Consider the following 23,881-nt stretch of genomic DNA (forward strand, 5'->3'; position numbering starts at 1 on the left):
CTTTGCTGTTTGATTTTTCGTGCGTTTCAGATTAGCTATTATAATTGCTCTCAACGCTGTCTGCATATTTGATTAGTCTGCTATGTATTTCCACTACCAAAGCTGTCTATATGCGTCCCTGACGTCGGGCGCAGACTCCCGTCTTAAATCTAGCCGGCAGAAAACTGTCGTGAACGCAGCCATTCATCAAGACATCACACAATACAATATAATTCTATGGTGTCTCTGATAACGCAGCCACCGTGACCCGGAAGCTGCGCGGTTGTATTTCCGGTGTCAGGGTCACATTCACACATTTCGACAGATAGATAGCATGGCGGCTGCATTAAGAGGGACCTTCTCTGTTCTGACCAAGGTGAGGCTGCTGAGGATTGACTGGGGGTTAGAGAGAGAGATGTGCAGGGGGACGAGTGTAAAGATGGGGCAGTGTTAGTGCGGACTGTCACTGTTCATGTTTCAGGTGGGGGACACTGCTGTTGTACCCTTGAGCAAGGTACTTTACCTAGATTGCTCCAGTAAATGCCCAACTGTGCAAATGGGTAAATGTAAAAAAATAATGTGATATCTTGTAACAATTGTAAGTCACCCTGGATGAGGGTGTCTGCAAAGAAATGGAGTAATAATAATAATAATAATAATAATAATAATAATAATAATAATAATGTACCAATTCCTGTACCTGTGTGTAGGTGTAACTGAGAAAGCTTGCCTGTCTGTTCGCCTGGCTGCCTAACTGATTCGGTGTTATGTATTCGGATCTTGGACGGTACACAAAGTACTGATATCAAGGGTGTCAATAATTGATTTTTTTTATTTATTTTTTTTTTTTTTTTGGAAATGAATTATTAATTTGAGATGTGTTATTTTGGTTGATTCCAATGAAACATTAATTTACAATCTATGAGAATATAGCTGATTAAGGGTGCCAATAATTTTGGAGGTGACTGCAGTATAGACGCGTCCTCCGCCGCCGCTGTGGTCCAGCACGTCTCTGAGCCTTTTATTTCTCAGATAGTGTCCTCTCACTTCAGCCACTGTTCCGTTTCTCATTCTTTCAGTAGAAGAAAAAATAGAAATTCCACACCACACACTGGATTTTCTAAAATATATATATATATATAGAATATTTTTAAAATAAAATATGAAAGTTTCTCCAAAATTCTAATGTTTCAATTTTCTAAAAAAAAAAACGGAAAATTGAAAATATGATCACCATTTATCAATTCAATTTTCTGAAGGTTATGAAAAATTGAAAAGCATTACAGGGACCAAACAAGTGTATCTAGTATCGTGAAACTGAATTTCAAAATGCTAGTATCGCAACAACCCTATAGATGGATCGATAGCTGTAATTGTTTTGTGTAATTCATGATTGCCTGTTTTTCCACCCCTAGACCAAACCAAGGCAGCACGTCAATTGTTTCCCGCTACAAAAACCATCAGCTAACACACAAGGTTGTGTGTTATTAGTACAATTATTGGTACAATTAAGTCTCTGACAAAATAAATCTCCCTATAATAAAAATAATATTGTTAACAAATCGAATTTTACACCATGTACTTTTTGTATTTGGTTTGTAAATTAATCAGATTATTGTTTTTTCTGTTAATTTGAATTAAAATGTAAATATTACAGGCTTTCTGGGATTATTTGGATTATTTGTCATTGTGATATGAATTCATTTGAAAATGCCTAGGTATACACCTAGAATTGTCCTGGTCCATCTGAGTTTTCAAACCCATGAAGGGAATATTGCCTTTCACTTCACGACCTTTTATTCATCCTTGCTCCCTCTCTCTCTTTCAGGGTCTGGGCAGCCCATGGCTCCCGCTTTGCTCCCGCAGTCTCAGCGTGTGCCCTGCCCTGCTCAGTCCCACCCCTACAAGTGTGGAGGCGCCACCTGCCCGTGCTGACAGCCTGTTTAAAGTCACCATGATCCCTGGTGATGGTGTAGGGCCAGAGCTCATGAGCGCTGTCAAGGAAGTCTTCAAGGTACAGGTTGCTCTGACTAACTGACTGACTCATTCCCCAACACACTGAGTGACTGACTTCCGACCGACTGCCCGAATGATGAATTGCTTGATTGACCAGCTCTCTAATACTTGGACTGACTAATAAATGGTGAGACTGGTTCTGACTGACAGATACATTGGCTGTCTGCCCGATTAGCAGTTTGTCTTCTCTCCTCCCAAGGCGGGGGATGTCCCAGTGGAGTTTGAGGAGTTTCATTTGAGTGAAGTGCAGAACATGGCAAGTGAGGAGAAACTGGAAGAGGTGCTGGGATCCATGAGGAACAACAGGGTGGCCATCAAAGGTGAGCATAACCACATAACTGTGTCAGACCTGTAAGAAATGTACCTCTCTCATCTCAGGGCAACTGGATCTGAACTTACAACTCACCCTCACTCGCTACCTCATTCACTCCTTCACTTCCTCTCTGTCCCTCACGTACTCCAATTACTTGTCTCTCACTTGTTCTTTATTTCCCTACTTCTGTCTCTCGGCAGGAAAGATCCACACACCCATGGAGTACAAGGGGGAGCTGGCTTCATATGAGATGAGACTGCGGTCAGTAACCAAAAACCTGATAGACTGTAAGAGGACTGAAAGAGTTAGAAAGAGAAAAGACAGGTGTTGGAACAGCAAACAGGCTAATACAGAGAATCAAGTAACAGGAACTTCCTCTCATTGTATGGAGTGATTCTTTTGTGTTGTGTAGGGGCTGTGTTGTGTGTGTGCATATGTGCCTGTGTGCCTGCCTGTGCATGCATGTGTAGTGTAATCTGTACCGAGATGTGTCCATGTAGGACTGTGCTTTATAATGCACTCTGTACTGAGCTGTCTGAGCTCTTCTGTACTTTCTTTGTCTTAGGCGGAAACTGGATCTGTTTGCAAATGTGGTACATGTGAACAGCCTGCCAGGATACAACACCCGGCACAACAACCTGGACCTGGTGATCATCCGTGAGCAGACTGAGGGGGAATACAGCTCTCTGGAACATGAGGTACTGCGCTGTAATATGCTGCTACACTGCATGGTACCTCTATGTATTACAATGTGGTGCAGTGTAGTACGATAATAGACTACACTTCAGACTGAGTTCTAGAGGTATGAAGCTAAAGTTAAAGATATAGTTATATGCAAATTCTAAATTCACTTTTCCTCTCCCACTCTTTCCCTGTCAGAGTGCGAAAGGGGTGATCGAGTGTCTGAAAATCATCACCCGGGAGAAGTCTCGACGCATCGCCAAGTTTGCCTTCGACTATGCCACCAAGAAGGGTCGCAGCAAAGTGACTGCCGTGCACAAGGCCAACATAATGTCAGTCTTTGTGTGTGCACGCTTCCGTCTGTCTGTCTGTGTGCATGCATATTGCATGTCTGTCTGGAAGTGACTCTTTTAGTAAGTGTCTCCCCGTGTGACTCCACAGTCTCTCTTTGCAGGAAATTGGGTGATGGGTTGTTCCTGCAGAGTTGTGCGGAAGTGGCTGAGCTGTACCCAAAGATCAAATACGACACCATGATCATCGATAACTGCTGCATGCAGGTACACACCACTCTCCCTCACATCCACATACTTCTCAGGCACTTACTCAATTGCACAATCCAGACCTCCCTCCTTTCTCTTTGTCACACACCTCTTTCAGTGCTGTCTTATCTTCCTGTTTACAACATCTGTTCTTTGCCTTGTCCTTCTCTCTCATTCACTGTCTGCAGGACGAAAATTAGTTGCTTACCAAAGCAAATTAAATTACTGTCCCTCTCCTAAGTTCAAATTCAAAACTATTGGCATGTCAAGTCTATGACCTTGTTGCAAAATAATTTGCATATAAAATTAAGATAATGAAAAATATTCAGACCCTGCAACTGTTCAGATATTGTATATAAATATTAGAACCTGACTGATACAGGTCCAATAACGATAACTGGAGAGCACAATTTACGGATTACCGATGTATCTGCCGAAATTGTTAGCATTCAAAACAGACATTTTTCTAACATGCATCCCTCAGATTTGGCTCTTGGAGAGAAACTGACAAATGTGCAATGAAGGCAAGTTAACGTGAATTTTCATCATAAATAACCACAAATCGTGTTAAGTGCTGGCCTAGCTCAGGAGCTTTGTACATGTCAGGTTTCTACTCAGGTTCACAAGTCCTTCTTAGTCCTCAATACTGCCAGTCCAACAGTGGCAGGTTATAGAGCAGGAAGCACAGCTTCTGTGCATTTTCTCCCAAGAGGGAGCTCAGTTTTGTTATGTATTTTTTTTAAATGACCTCAAAAGTACAACTTATTTGGGTATGTTAAAACTATTGCAATATGAATCATATCCAAACCATGATGTAGGTTATAGATAAATATCATGAATAGTTTCAGTTTTATTCAACATTGTCTGAGAGGTGAATTTTTTCCACTCATTTAGTTTAGAAAGGGCTTTGGGGGGCATGCGGTTCACCAGTTGCCAAACTCTGGTTTAGATTGTTTAATGTGATGCGAGCTTGCTTGTCATTTGGAGATCATTTTTGGTTGCTGATATCCAGTCAACATCTTCAGCAAACATTTGGTGTATGATTTTTCTGTAAATTGACAGTATCAGCCGATTTAATATCAGTGCTCCGATATATATCTGTCAGGCCCTAATAAATATACAGACATGAGACATGGTTATGTGGTGTCCATTATGGGATACTATGATGTATTGTGCTGCAATCATAGCCCTCTCTCTCTGTGTCTGTCCATGTCCTCTCCCAGCTAGTGCAGAACCCATACCAGTTTGATGTTCTGGTGATGCCCAACCTGTATGGCAACATCATTGATAACCTGGCGGCCGGGCTGGTGGGGGGTGCAGGTGTAGTCCCGGGAGAGAGCTACAGCGCTGAGTATGCCGTCTTCGAACCTGTGAGTCACCATGCAGTGGTCTCTCTTTGTCCCTTTCTTTGTACCTGTGTGTATATGCTTGTGTATCCTGTCTGTCTGTCCTTGTACCACCTTTGCTCTAATCATTTCTATCTCTCCCTCTCTTAGGGTGCGCGGCACCCTTTTGCCCAGGCCGTGGGACGGAACATCGCCAACCCCACCGCCATGCTGCTGAGCGCCGCCAACATGCTTCGCCACCTCAAGTGAGCCTTTGTTCTTATAACCATTTTGGAGTGATACAAAAAATATAAATTGAATTAGATCCTTTTTGGCATTATACCCTGCACTTAGTATTGTGTTTCCATTGCCTTCTTATGCTAAGCAACTATATTATAAATATAATAAAAATAATATTTAGTAAAGAGTAGTATAACTATCAGTGTTGCTGACTGTGCTCTGTTGTTGCAGTCTGGAGTATCACTCTCACGTTGTGACTGAGGCTGTGAAGAGGGTCATCAAACTTGGCAAGGTAAAAGTCTGTGTCTGTGTGTTTTGAATCTGTTGCTGTGTTGTCTTTGCCCTGCTGTGGCTCCCTAACCCCCGTGACAGTGATTGTGGGAGCATTTGCTGAGTGGGGGGAGTCAGGTGATGGCGTTTATTAACTGGATCCACTCTGATGCATTAAGCGACAGGCCTCCTCCATAGGTTCAATTAATTATACCAGACTTCAGCTAGACCTGGTTGTTGTCAGGCTACAGCAATCCCAGTGAGGTCATGGCACTGATGATATGGGTGTTGTAAGGAGGTATCTTTCAGCAGTGAGCTGGGTCTTGGTTGGACAGGTGCAGTGCAGTGTGTGTTTTATTCAAGGGTGTCTAGATGCTCACCTGCCATCATCTCGCTCTGCTTTTTCTGTATTTAACAGCACTACCACAGCTGTGTGAATTTATCCATTGCTGAAATTGCACCCTCCATCATCTTTCTTAACTCTCCCCCTCCCCGTTCATCTACCTCTCCCTATCCCTCCCAGGTACGGACCAGAGATCTGGGGGGTTACTGCACCACTGGTGATTTTGTCTGCTCAGTCATCGATAGCCTTCACCCCCCGCATCTGCGCTGATGACCAGGAGCAATTCCACCCTTCCCTCCACCCCACCCCCTACTCCATGACTCCACTAAGCCTTAGACATTCTTCTGACCCTACTGACCTGGACACTGCCTGCTGCCCCCACCCACACACCTTCCAGGCCCTCCTAAATCACTGTCACTGTGGACCCTGACCTGTGGTGGGCTCTATTCATGTTCCACTAGAGAGAGGGTGTATGTACTAGTCTCCACTGACCTGTGCTGTTAGCCTCCACTTACCATAAAATAAGCATAAATAGATACTCACCTTATATACCGTATTACTTTAATACAATAGATGCTCATTACTAGCAACATATCAGTGCATATTTCTGTGCTGCTCTTGAGCAACTGTAGCTGTAATAGTGAGTGCTGACTGAAGATATAGGTCTGTGGAAGATATGTACAATTTTCAAGCACATTTCAAGTACATTTGTACAATTATATCCATATATGTGTATTTGCATAAATGCAATGTTTAAATTAAATTATTATTGCTGTTACATTACACTCTATATTTTAACAACGCACTCTGATGCATTTTTACTACATTTGCTGCACATTTAAAAACATTTCTGAAGGTATACTGTATATTATGGGTGTAATTTTGTTTTTATGTTTGAAGAAAAGTCTGATATCAAATGCAACAACAAAAACAGTTTAAATTAAAGATGGATAATATTATATAAGTGAGAGAATTCTTAGTTTTTGTCCATTTTAACAAAGTAATCCCTGAATTACCTGGTGAAATCTCATGAATGGATTGCTCTATGTAGGGGAATATTTCCTCTCACAGGGCAATTGTGCTTAAACTACGGTTTGTGTGTGTGTCTCAGTAGCTCAGATCACTGCTGGAATACTGGAAATGGACTCCCCTAGCTCTGTTTCTAGAGAAATGGCCTGGCCTGTGCAGTTTTTCAGCCAGTTTAGTTTAATTATGGACAGTTTAATCAGGGAATTGACTGCTGATCCTGACACCCCTAACTCTTGACTGTATGCCTCTCTCCTCCCTCCATTGCACTCCTACTGCTAACAGTGCTTTTCCTTTCTCTGCTCCCCTCGTCTGACTGCTCCTCAATTTCTCTCTTTACCCACTAATTAATCTTTGTCTTAACATTAAAATCAGGATTTTTTTGTTTGTATGTTTCAGGAAATCACAGAGTCTGTTTTACAGAGCACCATCTCCTGCTGTGTCCCGTCTCAGTATTTTAGGAATCCTAAAAGTTAACAAGTGGGTTTGATCTCGGTCCAGTAGAGAAATTAGTCTCTCCAGTTATTATTAGTGCACTCCGACAGCAGTCGGCTGCCGGCTGCCCGCTGCCCTCTCTCTCGAACTCCCATTATGTCTGCAGCTACAGACCATCCAGGACTCTTAGAACTGTTTAGGAATCCTGCACTGTTTGAACTGACTTGTATTATGGTCCACAGGATTGTACTGGAGGCAGGAACGGTGTGTGTACAAGATGAACAACGACCATAGTCAACTAACGGACTAATGGTGTCCATCCTGTGCCATCATGTTCTCTACAATAGTACTGTACAGGACTCTAATACAGAATCTGTATTGCATTATACTGTAATGCCATGGCATGGCACTTTTATACTATATCATACTGCATTATACTATATTTAAGGCACTGAGTTTTTGTCGACCTGTTTCATGACCTATATTTAATATATTCAGGGTTCTTATAGGTGCTTGAATTCCTTGAAAATGCTTGAATTTGAAGGTGGTTTTTTCAGGTTGAATTTTGTTAATTACTGTCATAACAAATCGGCAATCTGATTAAATTAACTAGATATAACTAGGTCTACAAGAAAGATTCAAGTTGTCACTCCGGGAGAGTTTTCGCTGTCGAGTCATGCCAAAGGTAAACCGCAGGGAACGGCAACTCTAGGCCCGTATTTGATGGTATGCTGACAATTATTCTCTCTGTGCACATTAATTTATCTGCATATCATTGTCATGTGTGTGTGCCAGTGGCAGCTGATGACTCAAAAAATTGGGGAGGACAGGAGGAAAACCAACCCACTGCGTTGTTATTTTACAGTTGTTGGCTACTTCTGTCTCTTATGTTCGTTATGTTCTTATGTTCAGATGTAGCAATAATCCAACTAGTAACCTAATGCAAACTTGCTATACAACGAAGGTAATATAATGCACTCAAAGTTGATCCCCATCTTCCATAAGGAACAAATACCATATTATCATATATCATATTCCAACACAAAGGATGAATATAAAAAAGGGGCCAGGTGCACGAGAGGGAAAGACACATCTAATCACTGTGGGCTCTGGATGGGAATGACTTTCGTGTGTGTGTAATGTTTCACTAGAAGCCTGTCAGTCCAATTAAGGGTGATGCAGCACCCAGTACATTACGGTGGGAATTTTACACAACACCCTCTGATTTTAAAAGGAAAAACAAAAACCATGAAAATCTGGAATTATTAAAAACAAAGCAAAAATGAAGTGTTATGAGTTCTTCTGCCTGTGGGAGGGTTCCACTCACTTTACATGATTATCTTCATAGCTGGCCTGTTGTTGCATCCAGTCTTCCAAGAACAAGAAAGAAGTAAAGGCTGGCTGTCTTTGGATCTTGTAAGGTTAGAATAAGTCTAGTCCGTAAAATATCAACACAAATCTAGCTTTGGAAGTTGAATAGTAATTGAAAAAGCACTGGGGAAAAAACTTATTTGAGCTATGAATACCTTTTCTTTGGATCTTGTAAGGTCACAAAGCAGAATGGTTGTTGTCACCAGGACCATGAGAGAGGGGCAGAGTGGCTGTTGTCATCAGGCTGTTGTCATCAGGACCATGAGAGAGGGGCAGAGTGACAAATTTATTTAAAAGAGAAGTCCATTCTTCTTGAAGTCTGTGTGGCGAAGATGTCTATGGTCTTCAAATACCAGTGAGCATTCTTTCTAAGAGATTTTAGAATCTTCCTTTCAATTGCAAGGATTGCCAAGTTCCTCAGTCATTCTTGTCCCATTGTGTTCCTTGTGTAACTTTTCAGTCTCTTCAGACAAGAGAAACTCCTCTCAACCCCAGCTTATGTAACCCCGATTGTGGCGATGAGAGACCTAAGTCTGTACAATTCAGGCGTTACATCATTCAGTCCACTGGCTTTCATTGACTGAAATTAATCACAAAGCTTAATGCTGCCACCTTGGATTGTCTTGTCACTGTAAAACACCTGCAACTCTTAAAGTTTTGCCAGGTCAAAGAAATGTCCAGTTATCTGTCAGACTTCTGAATGCAGCAAAGGGAAAGTCTATTCTGAACAATGGAAATTTGCCAAAATCTAGAAGCTCCATGAATCTCAAACATTCAAGGTTTTGATACTGCTGCCCAATCTGACTTTTCACGGTTGCATGGATGGAGTTATACAGTCACCTATAAACTTGTCTGGGATCCTCATTACCTTGTCTACGTTTTCTTCTGTGCCTGAGCTCCGGATCCTCTGTAACATCTGCTGCTCTATTGAAAATCCTCTCAAATGCCTCCTCTGACTTTAACTCCTCCATAGTGTCCATGAGCCTCTCAACACTCCTTTTACAAAATGAAACATCCATTGCTTTTGTCTGCAACACGTCAAACACAACATCTGTCTGGGAGAAAATCTGCTCACATGTAAAAAGCAAAAACATGAATTCAAAATCTTCTAACTTTGTCTTCAGCCCATCTGCTGTTCTTATAGACTCATCATCATCATGATCGATAATGCGAGTGAATGTGTCTATCAGGCTTTCTCTGTTAAGAGCCACTGTACTGACAATACGAGAAATTAAGTTCCAACATGTGGGTGCACTTCTTGGCACTTTGGAACACCCAGATTCTTCCAGCATCATTACTCTTTTGGTTGATTTGCAAAAATAACAGCTGAACCCACCAAGAGTAGCAAAGAAAATCTTGGCCTTGGGGATGCTTTTCAATCCTTGGCTGAGGACAAGATTAAGGCGTTGTGCATAGCAGTGCACAACGATTGCACTGGGGGCAACCGCTCGCACCTTAGCTTGTTAGCCGTTAAGATCTGATGCCATAACAGCAGCGCCATCATAAGTCTGTGCAATGAACTTCTCCACAAAGTTCAAAAATGCACTGGGCATCCTGTCCACTGGACACATCAAAAAAGCCCAAAAAGCACTCCTGAATTGTACCATTATCGTCTATATAACGGACAATAACAGACAATTGAGAGTGACGGCTCACATCAGTTGTTTCGTCAATCTGCCATGCAAAAAAGGGAGCTGCATCCACATCTCCTTTTTCATTGTTGATGCAATTGCTGATATCAAACACACTAGAATTTTCAATATGCTCCGTTAATATGCTGTCACAGCGTGCTATCAAGTCCACCAACTCCCTGTAGTTGCCCTTGTTAGCCGACTCCTGCCTCTCATCATGCCCTCTAAAAGATTGCTCTTGCATTTCAAGATAAGCCGTCGCATCAATGAGACGGATTAACACATCTCTGTTTCGTCTCACTTTAACATTGTAGTTTGCTCTCTGCAAACGTGTTCCCTCGTCAATCAACTCGTTGATGGGCACCCGACCAAAAAGCTTCAGCCTACTATTCTCGCCGATGTGGTCAAAACACTTGTCATGCCTTTTCATAGCCCTATCTAAATTCTTAACATCACAGAATCCTTGAGCAGACCAAGTCTTAAAGTGAGCTTTAGGGTTCCCCATCAGAAGGCATGGCCAACAATACAGTCAGTTAGTCGTGAGACTGCCCGTTAGCCAAGAATATCTCTCATACCAGACCTTATTCAGCTTTTAATCTTTCTGGTGACCTGGTTTAGCATTTTTGATCATCGTTATTTGTGGAATCGATCGTCCAGCAGTCTTAATCCTTACCTTTGCTGTGTAATCCAAACTGTGGAATGGCTGTGACAACAAATAATCCACAAGTGGTTCTTCACTATCCCACTCTCTGGTTCCATGCCTCTCTGTGACCCCCTCACTCAGGCTGCCATTATTTGCCTCTTTAGCATCCTTTCTAGCCGTTGGCCTAACGGTCCTTCAGGGCTGCCACAACAAGCTAACATTACCTAGCTACTTCTCGATTAAAAAATAAGGGAAATGTAAATCTGAAAAATCTAAAAGTGGTTTGCAATTTGCACTTACGATTTCTCTTTTCTAATATGGTACTGTATCTATGGCTATCTATCGCTTTACCACCATTTCGTCACACTAATGTACAATAAAGTGGTAGAGAATTGAAGATGAAATTTGGAAATTATCATTGGATGAACGCAATATCAATATCAATACAATTCTGGTTGTTGATTGGTTATGGAGGACGTCCTCCCTTGGAGCATCATTTTATGTGTTTTGGCCAATAACAGATTAGAATGAAAAAAAAAATGAAGTACATTAAATTGATATATGAGATCCCACCCTAAGGAGGACAGCAGGAGCCCGTCCTCCTCTGCCCCCCATCACCACTTCACACAGCCTGCCCTTCCCCTCTGCCTGCAGGTGTCGCTGTTGAAGCATTTTAATCAGAATTTCAATAATGGATTTTTTCTGAAGAAGAGAGAAATCATTTTAAAAAATGATACTGAGATTTGGTAATAGTTTATTTCAACCAATTACTCTTTTTTTATATTTTGATCTCCCTCTTGCCTCTCAAAAATAGAGGAAGAGCAACCTCCTCTGCTTCTATGGACCAGCCTCCTCTGGTGTGTGCACTGCACACGCAACTGGCCCACCACGTGTGGTTCACCTGCAGGCCTATAACCTAATAATTACATTTTTGAAACATGTAATATACTGTAGCCTACCAGTGGAATAAAAACAATATGAAGAGTGGAGTCACACTTTTGTTAAGGTGTTTATGTAATGGCACCTGTGACCGCCTTAACATTGGCAGCGCTCACAGATGGGACTAAGTGCTCATGCTTATTGTACGTTAGCCTACTCACATATGGTTCTGGTGTACAATGATTAGGTTACTCAATTAATGTAGATAATTGATATAAATAATATATAGTCTTTTGGTATATATTTTTTTGCATATTGCTGTCAGATTTAATTCACAGAGTTTCACTGATTGCGTGATGATTGGCCTAAGCCAGATAACATAACAGAATGCCAAGCCTACATGAAGGCTCTCATGAAACATGGGTGTCACAGCACAATAACATCTTACCTACTGTGGTAAAATTATAATTTTATGGGCTTAGTTCAGTGCAGAAAAGTGTGCAGTTTAGATGAGAAGGTTTAGTTTGACCAAACCCTTGAGGTGCTGGAAAAGCTTTGACAATGCACCTTGAAAGGTGTTTGAATTTGACTTTGGAAAAGCTGTACGAACCGTGTATATTGTCCTTCAAGTGTCACCTGTAGGGAACTACAAATGGTTGTAAAGAAATTAACACATTAAGATCTGACTAATAATAATAATAAAATATGATGAGTATTGTATTGTTTAAAGAGAGATTAAGAGTTGCAGTGCAAAGTATATAGCATATAAGTATATAAGTGGTTTATACATTTAAACAAAGAATATTGTTATTGTTAAGTCACAAATAAATATCATGATCATAATAGTAAAGTTGAAGAAATATGCAGACTAGTGCTTCTTTTTGAAAAAAAACTAAATCCAGCCTAAAACCCCAGTCAATGACAAAATAAAATGTTTTATTCAACTACCTCATTTCTAATAAGGAACTGTAAGTGACAAGTTTTTTTTAAGCTTTACATTATATTTATATAGTTTACTGGGAAGCTTAAATATGTTACTATATTGATTTTCTGATACAAGTAATTTCCACCTTAAAAAAAGAAAACTTGTAAGCTTGTGTTTCTTGAACATTTTAATGTATTGACACATTGTAATACCTTTGAATAAAGTTGACATATGGTTAGCTGTGTCAGTAGCCATGTACATTGCTGTTAAGCTATGTGCATAATTTGCATTAACAAAATGACAAATTGAGATGATGATAGTTCAATAAATGGTTGTAGGAGGAGCCTATACTGGCTGCATTGGTGCTGGAGGACTAAAATATAGGTTACAAACCCAATTTGAGAGAAACACATCACCCTAACTATATTATACTTTAATATGATATTCTGTGTTGAATCACAGTATCATTCCATATAGTATTGTGCTGCTAAATTAGGGGTTAGCATATACCATTGTAGTTGCTGTATGCTTAGTTGTGGCATAGCACTTTTAATACCTTGAATTAAAGTGTGCAGATGAGCTGAGACCTGTGCCTGCTGTCCCTCAGTGTTGTCTCATTCTCCAATTGGAGTGTGGCTGTGAATCTGACTTTCTGGAATTATGACTGTGTAACTTTATCCATGTGTTTTGACTGTGTGTATCTGTCCTTGCATTTGTAATTTTCGGTCTCCGTCACTTTGTGTAATATTCTTTCTCCATATGACAGGTGCGCACTGGAGACCTCGGCGGCTATGCATCCTGTGACGAGTTCACCAGAGCCGTCATCGCCAACTTGGCCTGAGGACTCTTGCAACATGCTGCTGACCTACCCCATTCCTCTTTCTCTACCAATCTCGCTCTCTCGATAGAATGATAGATATCTTCAAATCTCTAATCTTTAACCTCCATCCTCTAATTTATTTTGTTTGTATAATCTGTCTAACTATAAGTAACATCCATCTCAAATATGTACACGGCTGAAATAAAACCCACACATTCCTTCAGTCCCAGAGGCTTGAAGAGAAGCGGAGTTCTGGGAGCACTATGGCCAGTTACCCTGACACTCCCAGCACTGTGCTGAGGCTACACACAAACACTGGAACTGACTGTACCAATTGTACCTGTGAATGCTAAGTGGAAGCAATATTGAAATATAAATGTGTAAATATGTTATCTTTGTCAGTCTATTAAAATTATTTTCAACTGGTGCATTTTTTTAGTGGATTGATTTTTCTCTCTTCTCCTAAATGCACCTATGTTTATGAAATTTGAAATTGGGAGAGAGATTCAGATTTTAATTGGTGCAAATGTGGACAGAGGTTGATGCACACGAAAGATAATCATGAAAAAGCAAGTTTTCTATCTGATACATTTTAGAAAGAGTTGTTTGTTTCTGGATTGGCAGTTATAACTGACAACTATCAATAATAAAAGTGCAATATTGTGATTAATAAGATAATATTCTGAAGTTTGCAAACAACATGTATACTTTTTTAAGGCAAACCTTACTTCCAAAGTTAGAGAAAAGCTGAATTATTTTCTTAAGCAAGTTCAAAATGATCCCCCCACACCGAATAAAATACCCCAAATTCCTGTTTCATTAATTCATATTTACTAGCAAATTGTTCTCCTTCTTTCTCTGACCTAATTTATTTTATTTGTAATAGATGGTCATGTTTTAGCACTTTAAACACTGATTTAAATATAGATTATTATTTTTTGTACTAATTAAAAAAGCACACTTTGCAGGGTAGCAATGATCTGCCAGCAGGGTGGACTAAGGGGTTGGGGAGGTAGATGAGGTAGTCATCACAAATGACAGGGAAGGACTGCATGACAGGTGACATCTTGAGGAGTGGCAGCCCTGGTGGGGATACAGTTTGCAGTCGCCTAACTGTTCATCGTATGTCACGTCCTTGTCTCATACCTGAAACTACAGCTCATGCACAAGCAGCACATTGCCGTTGTGATAATTCCACCTAGGGTTGTTTTTCACTAGGAAAGCATTAGGTGTAATGTTTGTGCAGTGACTCCATAATCGTTATGGACTTTAAACTTGGAAGATATTAGGCAGTACTTGGTAGACTTGATAGCAATGATAGACTGGTGCACACTGCATACAGAAAATAGATTATTATACTACTAGATGCTCAGGAGAAATTTGTACCAAACTTGGCAAATTGAGGACCAAAAAAGTAAAAAATGTTTTTATTGCTCCTTCAAGGTTTTTTTTTATGTGGTGTTAATCAAAGGGAGAGAATCTCAAATACATTTTCATTCCAGATTGTTACATTACAACATCTGAAAATGTAATGTATGGTATCTCTGCACTGTTGTGACTGCACTGGATTTACAGCTGTAAATGCTTTGGCCATATGTGTACAATAGTCATACCAAAAAAGTAAATTTAAATAAATGGAACTGATTTTCTTTTTTTTTTTCTTTATTCGTGAATTATTCAAGGCTTGAGATAGTGAAAACAAGATTAAAAACAACAAAGAACAAGACCTGGGATTTGGGACCAGTCAGTTTAGTCTCAGCGACTCGCCTGTGATGGCTGCGGTGACCCATACACAGGCTGACACGCAACAAAAAGACATGAATGCACATACTCAAGAGATCTAGCCTGGGGATGGAGATCTGAGCAACTCTTCTCCCTCAGTCTCAGTGAAAAAAGACAGTGAAGTGCTGTGCTGCCAGGCTGTTCAGTCAGTCCTGCTCTTTAACAACACGAGAGTGGCAACCCTGTTTGCCCATCATTGTACTACTGTCAGGCTCCTAGGTGCCAGATACCACCTGGCAGAAGGCTGCACATGGCAAACTGTGGACCTCTCTCTTGCCATTTCCATGTCTCAGTCTGCATTGGGTACTCCTCCATATATACAAACAATAACTTATAATAAAAGTTGCTTCACCAAAATGTGTCTTTTATTGCTTCTGCTGGCTGGTCTTTGTCTGTTCTTTCCTCTTTCTTAAGATTGACAGTTAAAGTGTCACATTTCTGGTGCAGCACTCTACCAAATTGTCCAGGGGGGCTGTCTCAGGGGGAAGGAGGCCAGCCCAGACACATTCACTGGGATAGAGATCACAGCCCAGGGTAGTGAGTGTCTCTGCAGTGAGCGACGGATCATCAGCCTGAGAAGGGAGAAAGGAGAGCATGGACTGCAAGTCTGATACAGTGGTGACTGCAGAGAGCTGAGGGTACAGTGTAAATACAGTATAGAGTGCTGGGATGTCATGTACAATGTGCACATTGCATACATCAGTGCTCAGTGTGTATACAATGCATAGTTTTAATATACAGTGTGTAGTGTGTACAGTGTATACAGTATCTCACCCATCTCTGCCCAGTATGAACAGGGCTGGAATGCTTGGCAGTTCTGATTGGCCATCAGTGATCATGTCCAGGTACAGGCTATCATTGTCGGGGGCGTTGTCCGCGATCAATACCGCCCGCACTCCTGCTCCCTCCACTCGCTGTGCCTTTGACACGAATGAGCATCCTCTGTAGCACAGGGGCATAAAATATGTCAACACTCCCTCTATAGTCCCTATATACACTCACCTAAAGGATTATTAGGAACACCATACTAATACTGTGTTTGACCCCCTTTCGCCTTCAGAACTGCCTTAATTCTAAGTGGCATTGATTCAACAAGGTGCTGAAAGCATTCTTTAGAAATGTTGGCCCATATTGATAGGATAGCATCTTGCAGTTGATGGAGATTTGTGGGATGCACATCCAGGGCACGAAGCTCCCGTTCCAACACATCCCAAAGATGCTCTATTGGGTTGAGATCTGGTGACTGTGGGGGCCAAGTACAGTGAACTCATTGTCATGTTCAAGAAACCAATTTGAAATGACTCGCTTTGTGACATGGTGCATTATCCTGCTGGAAGTAGCCATCAGAGGATGGGTACATGGTGGTCATAAAGGGATGGACATGTCAGAAACAATGCTCAGGTAGGCCGTGGCATTTAAACGATGCCCAATTGGCACTAAGGGGCCTAAAGTGTGCCAAGAAAACATCCCCCACACCATTACACCACCACCACCAGCCTGCACAGTGGTAACAAGGCATGATGGATCCATGTTCTCATTCTGTTTATGCCAAATTCTGACTCTACCATCTGAATGTCTCAACAGAAATCGAGACTCATCAGACCAGGCAACATTTTTCCAGTCTTCAACTGTCCAATTTTGGTGAGCTTGTGCAAATTGTAGCCTCTTTTTCCTATTTGTAGTGGAGATGAGTGGTACCCGGTGGGGTCTTCTGCTGTTGTAGCCCATCCGCCTCAAGGTTGTACGTGTTGTGGCTTCACAAATGCTTTGCTGCATACCTCGGTTGTAACGACTGGTTATTTCAGTCAAAGTTGCTCTTCTATCAGCTTAAATCAGTCGGCCCATTCTCCTCTGACCTCTAGCATCAACAAGGCATTTTCGCCCACAGGACTGCCGCATACTGGATGTTTTTCCCTTTTCACACCATTCTTTGTAAACCCTAGAAATGGTTGTGCGTGAAAATCCCTGTAACTGAGCAGATTGTGAAATACTCAGACCGGCCCGTCTGGCACCAACAACCATGCCACGCTCAAAATTGCTTAAATCACCTTTCTTTCCCATTCAGACATTCAGTTTGGAGTTCAGGAGATTGTCTTGACCAGGACCACACCCCTAAATGCATTGAAGCAACTGCCATGTGATTGGTTGGTTAGATAATTGCATTCATGAGAAATTGAACAGGTGTTCCTAATAATCCTTTAGGTGAGTGTAGTATCAATACAATGCATCAGTATCCCCTCTATAGCATATACTTTTTAAACTTAATTTCAACTTGTAATTTACAAGTTTCAAATCCTATCTAAAGAGCAAAAGAACCAAAAACAGAGAAAAAGAGATACAAAGGGAAGGGGGTCTGAGAGAGACCGCTGCAATGTACCCTCTCTCCAGCAAGGTGACCTGTCCCTGCATCAGCTCAGCATTCCTCAGCTCAGAGCAGCCATCAGGAGGGTCAGCTGGCACCAGGAATATCTCTTCATACTGACTGGTCTGAGGATTGGGGGAGAAAATAGAACAGCAATAACAACCAATCCCCTTTACAGTGCTGACTGATCTGAGAGCAAAGTAGCTGAAATACCTGGTCAGCACAACTATGAGCACATACATACATACACAAATGCAAATGCTGGAGGTTTATACATTGCACTGATTTCATTGAGGGGTTATGTCATTGTAACGAGTTCATCTACACAATGAGCACCGTTACACACTCCACCTCTAAACTCCTCCTCCTTTCACCTGCATCAACCTCAGTGACAGGAAAATCTACATCAGGGCAGCAATAGTGCGAGTGAAGGTCGAAGCTCCCCACTCAGGATTTGCACAGGTGCTCCTCCGAGAGCTCAGCACCTCACAACAGTACAGAAGAGTGAAACTCGCTATGCCAAAAGGGAGGGACACAGGAGGGAGATCTACTAATCTCACAAAGGTGTTATTTCGCCGTAAAAAGCTCATATACACAATGAGCCCCCGTTACACTTTCTAAGGTGTTTTTCTTTAAGAACGTTTACAAATGAGAGGAGGCCATTCGACCCATCATGCTTGTTTGGTGTCCTATCTAGTTCTATTCCTCCCATAGTGTAATTATAGTGGAAAATTTTGTTACCTGCATGTAATACCTTGCACTTGTCCACACTGAATTTCATCTGCCTGGTGTCAGCCCACAACTGAATATTATCTAAGTCCCTTTGAATAGCCTGTGTTGCTGAGATTATATCTGCTGAGCCACCTATTTTAGTATCATCTGCAAATTTGACAAGTTTGCTAACTATGTCAGAGTCCAGATCATTAATATAGATTAGAAAAAGCAAAGTATGGTATGACATTTGCTGTCTTCCAGTCAGTTGGCAAATCCCCTGTGCTAAGTGTCAATTGGAATATTTGAGTTAGTGGCCTATAAATAATTCCCTCATTTCTTTAAGTACTGTTGGAAATATACCATCTGGCCCAGGTGATTTGTTTGTTTTTAATTCTGCTAGTCCCTGTAGTACCTCCTCCTCATTTATGCTGATCTCTCTTAGGGTTTGACTGGACTGATTGATAACCCGTGGTGTTATCTGTTTTTTCTTCTGTAAAATCCTGTGAAATACTCACTTAGAACATTTGCCACATCTTGTTAATTTCCCAAGATACTTCCATTTTTGTCTGTTTCACTTCCTCCTTTATTGACCTATTGCTGTTGTAGTATTGAAAAAAGCTCTTTGCATTAGTTTTAGCTCCAAGAGCTTTAATAAGCAGCATAACAAATTATTAGCTGTCATATACAATTTAACTCATGAATTGTAATAATAATATTCTCCCCACTAGGTAAGAGGAGAGGGCAAGAGGAGCTAAACCTGATTTATTTTCTTGCTTTCCCAATATACCCATTTCAAATTGTAATTCCAATACTTATTTAACTGACACTTCAGAAGCATACTGAAGTTTAAAGTCAGAGAAACATTCCTCTTTCATGCTTTTGTAGATATTTCTAAATACAAAAAGATTGTAATTGTCAGGTTGTAAGAAGGTTTTGTTTCAAATGTTTCAAATCTTCTTGTTTGTGAAGGTCTCAAAGTTTCTTACACCTTGGAAGGTTTTTAAAACCTTTGAAGGTTCTTCACACTGCATTAAACAAAATATATATAACCATGGAACAATACTTAATCACACGTCAGATGTCAGTGGGAAATTGTGCACTATTTAAGATGTATTGAACTGTTGAACAGAGGTCTTATTTTTCCAGACATAGATGCAAACCATTTGCAATAAACAATACATTCTATATAAACTGTTCAGAAATTTGCACCAGCACAAAATCTCAAAGTAGCCTATGCATTAACACTGATTAATATTTTTTTTATTATGAAAACTGTGCTAAACCACTTAATTATAATTCAAATTCCCCTGTGAAGTGCTTAACTCAAAAGGAGTTATCTGAAAGGCAGTTAGCATTGCTCAGAGTTTAAACAAGGCACTTGATGCCTTTGAAATCCCTGCAGATAAATGGCATGCAATTATTTATGACAAACCAAGCAACCTGGTATAGTGTTCAACTGCTGTAAACTGAGGAGGCCATACAAGCAGAATGTTGTGATTTTAAAAAGAGCACTCTACCAACAGCGTTGTGTTTGAGCATCAGCTAACTCAAGATATGTTAACCACTCTCAGGGGTAAGCATGTCCTGGTGCAGATTGTGCGGTGGATCTCTTCTCCTCGCAAGAGTCAATGCATTGCCCTCTGTGGTTCTCACTCCACAAGTCTGACACACCTCTGGGATTGGATATGTAAGAAAGAGTCTTTGTCTGAAGCTACATGTGGAAAAAGTCAAGGAGGGTGGTTGGTGTAAGACCCCTTGCACCACTTGGATTGTGGATTGACTTGTTCAAAGGAGTAGTTTTAAAAATATATATATATTTCCTTTGCTTGCCACACTACTCTTAATGGATGGTGTACACACACTCCCCACCCCACGGTGTGTTACAACACATTCACACACATGCTGACAGGCACAAGTAAGGCACATAGGTAGACATAAGCAGAGAGACTCACAGACTGGCTAACTGAATAAGACAGTTAGACAAATGCAGGCAGACTTACAAGTTGACAGACAGACAGACAGACAAACAGACAGAGATACAGGGCAAGTACTCACAAAGGCCCCTCCAAAATCACGCGCCGGCGCTGCACTGAAGATGTAGCCAATGTCTTCAGGACTGAGGACTCGGAAATACAGCAGCTCGTTCACAGCCAGGACTGCTTTCACAAAGAGAGGAGGAGAACTGACCAGAAAGCAAGACATTTCATTGTGCACTGTGAGAGACAGCTGACAGGACCTCTCTGACAAACAGACGCTATAGGTTGGCACGCAAAGCGAGCGACTATGTGCCTTTATTTTTATTTATCTTTTGCCAGCCCGCCCCTCAATAGTATAAACTGATTGGCACTAGACAACCAGTCAGTATATTTGTCAGTCACGACACCGACCCCAAGTAATTGAACAGCGCTCACGTTATTGTCTGAATATTCATGTTTTAGGTGGGATTCTTGTGCGCAGCTTTTCGCAGTTATGCGCAGAACTACAGAATCCTGCTGTCCCATTGGTGGAGCTGCGCAGACCCGCGCAGAACTGCGAAAAGCTGCACTTCACAGACGAGGTGTTAATGTTATGATGACTGTGCGGTGCGGCGCTGTGGGACCGGGAGGAAGATGACAAACTGTAAGTCTTCATAAAATTGCAAAAAGAAACCTGTAAATTCTCAAAAATAAATAAATTGATGCCTTTGATTTGTACATTTGTGCACACTCGTACTCACGGTAGATTGATACCACTGCAAGCAAAATGTATATTAATGTACCAGTTTTAGTTATTTTACAAAATGTAAAAGCAGTAGATATTAAATATACGTTGAAAAAAATGTGCATTGGTAATGACTGAGTGCAAGTGCAAACAAAACAAAACAATATTGAAGGGTTACTAATGCAGCCACATGTACAAACGTATACTAATATGTAACGGCAGGGCAGTGGGAGAACCTGTGGGGTAGATTGTGATTTGTGGGTTTTAAATGTACTTTAGCATTATAATCATCAAACTTAATGCACCATTTAAATGATGTATTCATTGTATGATGCACTTATTCTTTAATGTTGTGACATGCTTTGGCATGGTGTTCCACTATATACAATTAAGGTTGACTGATTTAATTTCAATGAGAATTAAAGATTCTCATTGTCCAAAATAAAAAGGGACATATTCCAAAAATGATCGAGCTAGTGAAGTGCTATTACTATTGCTTTTTATATTTGTAAATTGACAATAATCTGTGAAAAATGGAACCTGCATATTTATAATATTTTTTGGGAAGAATGTGTGCCTCGCTTCATTCAGCTTCATATTCTGCAGCAGACTCCCATTAGCAGACTGGAGCTGCACTTGCTCTCAGACTAGGGGTGAGGGGGGGGTTCAAGGTGGCGGGTGGCTGGGATTGTCCTCTCTGTCCATAGTTTTTAGATTTTTCTATATTGTGGTTTGTTTTGTTAGCATGTTTGATTAATAACTTAATTACAACTATATATATATATATATATATATATATATATATATATCATGCACTGGTAAAAAAAAAAAAGCCCTTTAGCCCCTTTGTAAACCCTTATATCCCATTTATTATTGGCACCCTTTGGCACTTGGCAAAGTATACAAACCAGACTTTGGGCACTCCAGCCAAAAAAGGTTCGCTATCCCTGCTATAGAGGCTTTTCAGCTCTAGAGCCAGGAGGAGAAATGTTTGGGGGAAAGAAATAAGAGAGAGCTCTAATATCTGCATAATGTATAGCACCCTGCCACAGACATGCCTGACTTAATATTACGTTGCTACAACGTCGTGGCAACGTTGTTTGTAAGCATCTTAATTACACTCCGTGCAGATTAATAATATTACTACCGACAAACAATTGAGCCAATGGGCCTGATACGTAAAGAGGTTTGCGTGGATTACATCGGCTATGATCGCGATAATTGCTAGTGTGCGGTTTCTGTCTGCAATGACACTACAACAGAATTACCTAGCAATAATAATAATATGATTATGTTTGTGTAACACATAGTCGTCTCAGCACCGCTGTGTGTGTGACATTGTTGAGTTACTATTTTGTGTTTGTAGCGACTGCAGCGGTTTTTCCTCACCTGTACCGGTCCGGACCAGCTGCAGGAGCACGAACACGACACACTGACATAACCCAGGCATCGCCATCCTGCAGTGCGCCTTCCACACAGTCATCCCCTAGCCCGGTTTCGTTTGCCCAAACCCAAACCCAAACCCATCTCCCCTTCAAATCTAAGCGGACAACACGGAGGTAATCTGCTAAATTGCTTCGATTGGTCAGCAGGGGCGTATGAACACAGACAATATTGGTTATTGCCAACATCAATCACATTGCACGGACAGGAAAATACGTAACCAGGAAGTCTTGAATACTGACGCTGCTGCCACCATAGCCGATGAGGGCAAATGTAAATGAACGTGTGAATGTGAAAGTGCGTCGGAATTATGGTTTAATTTATTAAATGATTCCAGTAGGAGTTCAGCTGGAAGAAAAAACAAAACTCCTGTTCAGCACTGTACTAGACTGTATTTGACTGTACTGTACTGGATTGAATGGGATTGATTTCAGTCATATTAATGGATCGACAGTAGGGCAGTGGGGCAAACTCCATGACAGCCTGCAGGACATATAGCCATCTTTAACGTCAAATCAGTATTTCCAAAATGAAGACAAACAGTCCAATTAATAAAATGTTTAATTAAATGAAAGATATTGAAATGAAGTTGATTTGTCACTCTCTTCACACAATAAAAAGACTACATAGATGAAAATAAAAGACAAAATGCAAATTGTAGCAGTCAAAATTTAGGAAAGACATACAGACTGGTGACAAATTAAAGGAAAAACCAACATGAAGTGTCTCAGTAAGGTGTTGTCATCATGGAAGAGACCACTCCCATTAGGATAGAAATGTTTCACCATAGGATAAAGGTGTTCACTCAGAATAACTTTATCATGATTTGCAGTGACCCTTCCCTCTAAGGGGACAAGTGGACCCAAACCATGCCAGGAAAATGCCCCCCACAACATAACAGAGTCTCCGGACCCCCTCACTGTAGGGGCCAAGCAGTCAGGCCTGTACAGTTCTCTTGGTGATGCCACACATGCACTCGCCCACTTGTCGAGAATATGGTGAAGGATGTCTCATCTGACCATATCACTTTTTTACACATCTCTGTAGATCAGTGCCTATGGTTTTTGCACCACTGACCTCTCAAATGTGCATTTATCTTTGTAGTGAGGGGTTTTCTGCACTGCCATCTTGATCCAAAATCAAGGTCAACTGCGCCTGCTCAGCATTTTTATGCATGCCACAGAGCATGGTAGGATGTTAATTGCTTAATTGTATCATACAGTACAACTGCATTCGTTATGTTCCTCCACTCATTTATTCTGTTTTTTCCTTTAATTTGTCACCCATCTGTATGTCTAAATGAGAAGGTGCATTTAGGACAAAAGATATAAAAGGCTATTCTGTAACACAAGTATGCACACACTAGGTCACACACATACATAAACATATACACACACCCACATAGCTGGCACGCATACACTTATACACAGTACAGGAATTGTAA

General features: G+C 41.0%; 2 protein-coding genes across 4 annotated transcripts; one reads left to right on the top strand and one right to left on the bottom strand.

The window, feature by feature from the left end:
- The first annotated feature begins 250 nt into the window (after positions 1-250).
- Positions 251-13,862, top strand: idh3b (isocitrate dehydrogenase (NAD(+)) 3 non-catalytic subunit beta). 2 transcript variants are annotated; one of them, XM_066711781.1, is made up of 11 exons: positions 251-355; positions 1,808-1,993; positions 2,195-2,315; positions 2,509-2,569; positions 2,874-3,006; positions 3,188-3,321; positions 3,444-3,546; positions 4,752-4,898; positions 5,025-5,119; positions 5,325-5,385; positions 13,383-13,862. In XM_066711781.1, exons 1-11 carry the CDS (start codon positions 314-316, stop codon positions 13,455-13,457), a joined length of 1,158 nt encoding a protein of 385 aa, XP_066567878.1. In that variant the 5' UTR covers positions 251-313; the 3' UTR covers positions 13,458-13,862. The 2 variants fall into 2 exon arrangements, with proteins under 2 accessions (XP_066567878.1, XP_066567877.1); XM_066711780.1 differs by lacking the exon at positions 13,383-13,862 and adding an exon at positions 5,887-6,670.
- Positions 13,863-15,080: 1,218 nt separating this feature from the next.
- Positions 15,081-22,608, bottom strand: LOC136755311 (protease-associated domain-containing protein 1). 2 transcript variants are annotated; one of them, XM_066711783.1, is made up of 5 exons: positions 22,384-22,608; positions 20,350-20,476; positions 17,596-17,705; positions 15,993-16,160; positions 15,081-15,790 (listed from the first exon to the last, which is right to left on the bottom strand). In XM_066711783.1, exons 1-5 carry the CDS (start codon positions 22,431-22,433, stop codon positions 15,670-15,672), a joined length of 576 nt encoding a protein of 191 aa, XP_066567880.1. In that variant the 5' UTR covers positions 22,434-22,608; the 3' UTR covers positions 15,081-15,669. The 2 variants fall into 2 exon arrangements, with proteins under 2 accessions (XP_066567880.1, XP_066567881.1); XM_066711784.1 differs by having other exon boundaries at positions 20,350-20,450; positions 22,384-22,604.
- Between the last annotated feature and the right edge of the window lie 1,273 nt (positions 22,609-23,881).

Source organism: Amia ocellicauda, chromosome 8 (genome assembly GCF_036373705.1).
Source record: "Amia ocellicauda isolate fAmiCal2 chromosome 8, fAmiCal2.hap1, whole genome shotgun sequence".
Lineage (NCBI taxonomy): Eukaryota > Metazoa > Chordata > Actinopteri > Amiiformes > Amiidae > Amia > Amia ocellicauda.